At 45.0% G+C, this 5,541-nt stretch overlaps 1 protein-coding gene across 1 annotated transcript; it reads left to right on the top strand.

The window, feature by feature from the left end:
- The first annotated feature begins 1,632 nt into the window (after nucleotides 1–1,632).
- Nucleotides 1,633–4,225, top strand: ARL4A (ADP ribosylation factor like GTPase 4A). Its single transcript, XM_042816983.1, has one exon. The coding sequence runs from the start codon at nucleotides 1,711–1,713 to the stop codon at nucleotides 2,311–2,313; it is 603 nt and encodes a 200-aa protein (XP_042672917.1). The 5' UTR covers nucleotides 1,633–1,710; the 3' UTR covers nucleotides 2,314–4,225.
- Nucleotides 4,226–5,541: the final 1,316 nt, after the last annotated feature.

Genomic DNA, 5,541 nt, shown 5'->3' with positions numbered 1-5,541 from the left:
AAATGGTTATTATAATGCTACGTGGAAGCGGTTTGAGGTTTCAAAGGCTACAATATCTTCAGGTTGATTAAACAAAAATAAGCAAACAGTTTTATAGGAGGAAATAAAGGTCAATTCGATTTATTTCAGATGGTCAGGTTTTATGACTAAATCCATTATTTGTGGTAATGTTCCTTAACAAGGTGTTTTCATCTGGCTTCCAGCACTTTCAAATCACTGAGCACTGTCCATGAAATAACCAAGGCTGGGTTCTACTGATGCTTTTCTGCCTGAGCTCCATGTGCTATTTTAAACAGTACGTGAAAATGTTGCTATTTTAAACAGGATTCTAACGGGCGTTTTAGCTCGCTAATACCATTGATCCACGTGTCTGCAGCACGCTGTGGCATTTCTGATGCTACACCACGCCCCGCTATACAACTTCGCTCTTTTACACATCACAGTCGCGATTTAAAATGTAAACCGCAATGTTTTCAGCAGAGAAATACGAAATTGCCAGAACATCCTTAAACAGCCCTCCTCCTCAGCGGCTACGAACCCGGAAGCTCGGGGCACACTCTCCCTACGCTCTGACGGAGCTCCTATCCACACGCGCCGCCAGGAAAGCCCGGCCTCAACATGGCGGCGGCCCTCAGGGGGGCGGGGCGACGGGTCACGTGGGGAGCCCCACGAGGTTCTCGGCTGGTGGGAAGTGGGGTGGCGGGGCTGCGCGTGCAGCACGTTGCTAGGCGACGGGGGGCGCGCGATGCCACGGAGCGGCCGGCGGCAGGGCGGGGTGAGGCAAAGGCCAGGCGAGCAGAGCGGAGCTGCATGCCCAGCCACCCACCCCTCGAGGACGCCTTACGGCTGCCGGGCCGAGCCTTGCTAACGGGTTTCCCCCCTGGGCGGCGCTAGGTGAGCTCCGGTGAGAGGAGCGGACCGCGCACTGTGAGGCGCCACCGAGCCGCTTCTCAGCTGCTTAGGGCGGGGCGCCGGCTTGAGTGACAGCAGCCGCAACCCATGGGCTTATGCGGCTCAAGAGAAACGGCGAGATCGCTGCCACCGCCCGCGCACCGTGGGTGGAGGGTACAGAGCGACCGCCAAGGTCCGCAGCGCTTCACCTCCCTGTTCGTGGGCTGAGTGTGCCGGAACGGGGTCCCCGATGAGTGGCCGGAGCCGCCAGCCAATAGGCGAGGCGGAGCACGCTTTTATCCCCGCCCCCGAAGCACTAAGAGACCAATGAGGGGCACGGGGCGGGGCGAGTGGGGCTAGGCGCGGGCTGGGCGCTGCTCTGCTGCCAGAGGTTTGGGAGTCGTAGTGGCGGCGGCAGCAGCGGCGTTGGTGGCACGGAGGTGCGCGGCATGGAGGCGCTGGCGGCTTTAGCCTTGCTGCGCTGAGGGACGGGGCCGAGCGGTAGGCCGGAGGGGCAGGGCTGGGGGCGGTGGCGGCGGTAGTGGCGGCATGCGGTAGGGAATGCGGATGCCCGCCGCGCCGCAGTGTCGGTAGCGGCCACCGCAGCGTTGCGGGGCTGCAGAGCCCGTAAGGCCGGGCTGGGCGGGGAGCGGTTACGGTCTCGCTGCCCGCGGTTGGGGCGGTGGCGGCGGCAGCCCTAGGCCGGGTCAGGCGGGGGTAACGCTGCGTTTGTCGCTGCAGGATCGGAGCCGAGCGCGATCGTTGGACCCCGCCCGTGGTAGTGGCAGCGGCAGCGCGCTGTCACCTCGCCGCCCGGCGATGGGGAATGGACTCTCGGATCAGACGCCGATCCTGTCCAGCCTGCCTTCTTTCCAGTGCTTCCATATCGTGATCTTGGGGCTGGATTCTGCTGGGAAGACGACCGTGCTGTACAGGCTGCAGTTCAATGAGTTCGTCAACACCGTCCCCACGAAAGGATTTAATACGGAGAAAATCAAAGTGACGCTGGGCAACTCGAAAACGGTCACGTTCCACTTCTGGGATGTGGGCGGCCAGGAGAAGCTGCGGCCACTATGGAAGTCGTACACGAGGTGTACCGATGGTATTGTGTTTGTGGTGGACTCTGTAGACGTCGAGAGAATGGAGGAGGCCAAAACGGAACTTCACAAAATCACGCGGATATCTGAAAATCAAGGAGTGCCTGTCCTTATAGTCGCTAACAAGCAGGACTTGAGAAACTCTCTCTCTCTTTCTGAAATCGAGAAGATGTTAGCGATGAGCGAGCTGAGTTCTTCGACTCCCTGGCATTTGCAGCCAACCTGTGCAATCATCGGAGATGGACTCAAAGAAGGACTGGAAAAGCTATACGATATGATAATTAAGCGAAGGAAAATGTTGAGGCAGCAGAAAAAGAAGAGATGAGTTCTCTTTTGACCTTTCTATTTTAGAGTAGTTACGTGGTCAAAATTTGACATAAGACAGCTTCCAAACCCAGGCCTGCTTGTTTGGATGCCGTTAAGCTTAGTTACATTAAACAATCAGTTGCACAACCTTGCCTTGTGGAAGGCAGTGTGCTCATGGAACTTTTATTTTTTTTAAATAGTCTCTTCTGAGTTTATGGCTCTGCATTATTTCAGAAGCCCGAATAGATGATGTAATACTATCAGGAAATGGATGGATGGGTGGGTATATGTGACATGGATGTCTAAATAGCCAAATATGACGAAGGTTTTCTGCTTAGTGTTGTACTCCTACGTTTGAGGGTGCCTCTGCAAGCGATTTGCATTGAAGGTGTTCTGTGTTTTTGAACTTCTAATGCTCGTAAGTGGACTATTTAGGTGAACATTATACAGCTTTAAAAACATGTATGAAGCTAGTAACCCATTATTTCAAGAGGCTGTTTTTTATCTTGTTTGGGGATTTCTATGGAAGCTTGGCTACACGTGTAGGGTGTTTTTTTTTTTAATTTGGCACTTTTTGAAATTGACTCATGTTCAGTTCAAATACTTGAAGCTTAAGTGCTGTGGGTTTTTCAACTGATAGAAGAGACTTTTTTGACAAGTTAAAAAATGTAAACAGCACGTTGGAGCATGGAAAAGTGATTTCCCAATATACGGCATGTTTTTCATATATAAGGTTTTTTATTTTTTAGAGGTAGCTATTCATCCTTATACATTAAATCAGACTTAAGCTAATACTCAAAATTAGTAATTTATTTTTGAATGATAAGTATTACGTCCTCGATCTGTCCAATTAAAAGTAAATTAATTGCAGTAAAGAAGCTGTAAAGAACAACTTAGGCTGTTGTGGTTCTAGCAATCGCAACATGTTTGCTCTGTTAGTGACTTTTTTTGGCAATAAAAATAAATCATAATGAAGTAAAGATGAAGTTAAACTTAGCAGAGCACTTCTTGTATCTCCCCAAAATATCCCATTTTATTAAAGTGGTATTGCTATGTCACTTCAACGTATGCTTTTTTTTTTTTATTGTGACTCTAATTATTAAAGTATTTTGTGGTTAGGGATGTAATAATGCTTTATACACTCAAAACATTTGACACTACTGGGAGGGAGGGAGTGGGGGAAGAAGATTTTCAAGATGGGCCTGTGTTCTGCTTTAATTATGCTTTAAGCTGTTCTTGTTTACAGAGTGTGCAAACAGTGTTAACTGGGCAGGATAGTGCTTGACAGAAAAGGGAGGGTAGTTTTTCTTACTGGTACAGAGCTTCAAGTGACTCTTTAGATACTTGGTTAGCAACTAAAAGGGCTATAACAGAGCCTGGATTTTTAGGACTAACTTTAGTGGTGCTGTAAAAATTCATCAGAATGTTAGATTCTCTTTAAACTTTTGTTGGAAACATTAAATAAATAATAAAAAAAAAAATCTATTTCCTCCTCTTAGTCAACCAGCAATGTAAAAAAAAAACAAAACAAAAAAAACCCCACTTTCTTACATGCTGCCATGTATCAGGAGGGTGACAGCTACAAACCTGAATGTCAATCAATATAACTTAAATATGTTTTAGGAAAAAAAAAAATCAAATTTTTTAACCAGCAGCTGTTTGTCCAGGAGGTAACCAAAAATGCACTTTAGTGTCTTCAATAAATGAAAGTGACAGCTGTTTTTTTTTTGTTTGTTTGTTTATTTTATTTTATTTTTTTTTAATACATCTCGGTCCTTTTTGAATAAACTGAAGTAGCTTCCAGTGGAGCTTTTGTATGTTGGTTATATATGTACCTGCACTGGTGACATTGTAAGTCACTTACTCAAGTAATGTCTATATTTATAGAAATGTGGATGACTTCTTAAACCTCAATAAACAATTCAAAACAAGTCTATAGAGAAGGTGTCTGACTTGTGCTGCAGTGATATATTCTCCTCAACCTCTGTGCACATATTGATCCTATTAGCCATAGAACCATTTCTGTTGAAAACCAAAATCTTGTAAATGTGGTAAGGGTCAAAAATGTTCCAGTCTTATAAACTGTAGGTACCTCGTTAATGCCTTTAAATCAGTGATGTATCAATATGCTCATAGAAGAAATATTAATTGTGCTTTCTGTAACCCTTTCTGTAGTGATGGGTCTTGCATAGGTGAACCTTTCTTGTGTTATGTTTGGTGTTGGACAGATAATGTTGGGCATTTATTGTGTATGCACAAGTTGTACTGATTTTTGTATAGACAAGTGCAAATATCTGAAGCTGTCCGAAGGATTCTTAAACCTTGGGTGAATTTTCTTCTCAGACTCTATGGTAAGGAGCAGAATGTGGAAAAATTGAAGTTCTGATTAGTTTTAGGCCTCTAATGACATCAGGATGCATCTCATTTAGAAACATACAAATCAAAATTTAAGTTTGAATAAGAATGTCCAAACCTATCTCACAGTTCTTTCACATCACTGATGGTTCATCAAAGTGGAGATTGCTCACAGTGGATCTTGAGAAAGAGGTGTTTGTTCTTTAGCCCTATGAATCTAGGATGCAATTGGCATCATCTAACTAATGCTTTTCTTCCTATCATGTGCATATCACTGTTAGGTTAAGGAAGCTGGTGTGACAGGTTGGCTTGATTTTTATTTATTTACTTATTTATTTTATTTTGTACCCAGAATGCAAACTATAAAATACAAAGTAATTATTACTTCAAACGTTCATTAAATTTTTACTGGGAATAGTTGAAAAGGCACCCCACCCAAAAAAAAGCCAGTCGTATTTTGTTCTGCATATTGAACCCGCTGGTCTTTAACAGTGACAGTGTCCTTGAACTCCTGTGCGTATAATAGCTTCAGTGCATGATTTTAACTACAAAGACATAACTGATCTTTACTCAGCACTTCTGTTTGGAGGAAATGGTCAGAGAAAGTGGAGAAGGTGTGTTCTTTGAGTGACTTGCTTGTTATCGCATAGTGTTTGATGCTGGCCTTGGAAGAGGAAACAGCAAATGGGGGGTGAGTCACAGTGAAGATATACCTGTATCTGTGCTAGAACTATTTGGCTGTAATATTACAGTAACTCCTGAGTAAAGTAGTCAAATATGATTGTAGTGGTACCTCCAAAATTGTGTTCTGTGTTACTATGACAGAGTTACCGGTCATGAACAAAGCAGTAATTGCAATAGAGCATTTAATACGTAACTGATGTGTGTCAGA

The sequence above is a fragment of the Centrocercus urophasianus genome, unplaced genomic scaffold (assembly GCF_019232065.1).
Source record: "Centrocercus urophasianus isolate 14NV4802_14NV808 unplaced genomic scaffold, USGS_Curo_1.0 seq_16, whole genome shotgun sequence".
Classification (NCBI taxonomy): Eukaryota; Metazoa; Chordata; class Aves; order Galliformes; family Phasianidae; genus Centrocercus; species Centrocercus urophasianus.
The sequence above is the reverse complement of the archived record's forward strand: the minus strand, read 5'-3'. Positions and strand labels throughout refer to the sequence as shown.

What these genes read in the sequence shown, in the direction of transcription:
- ARL4A (XM_042816983.1), top strand. Translation starts at nt 1,711, where the DNA reads ATGGGGAATGGACTCTCGGATCAGACGCCGATCCTGTCCAGCCTGCCT.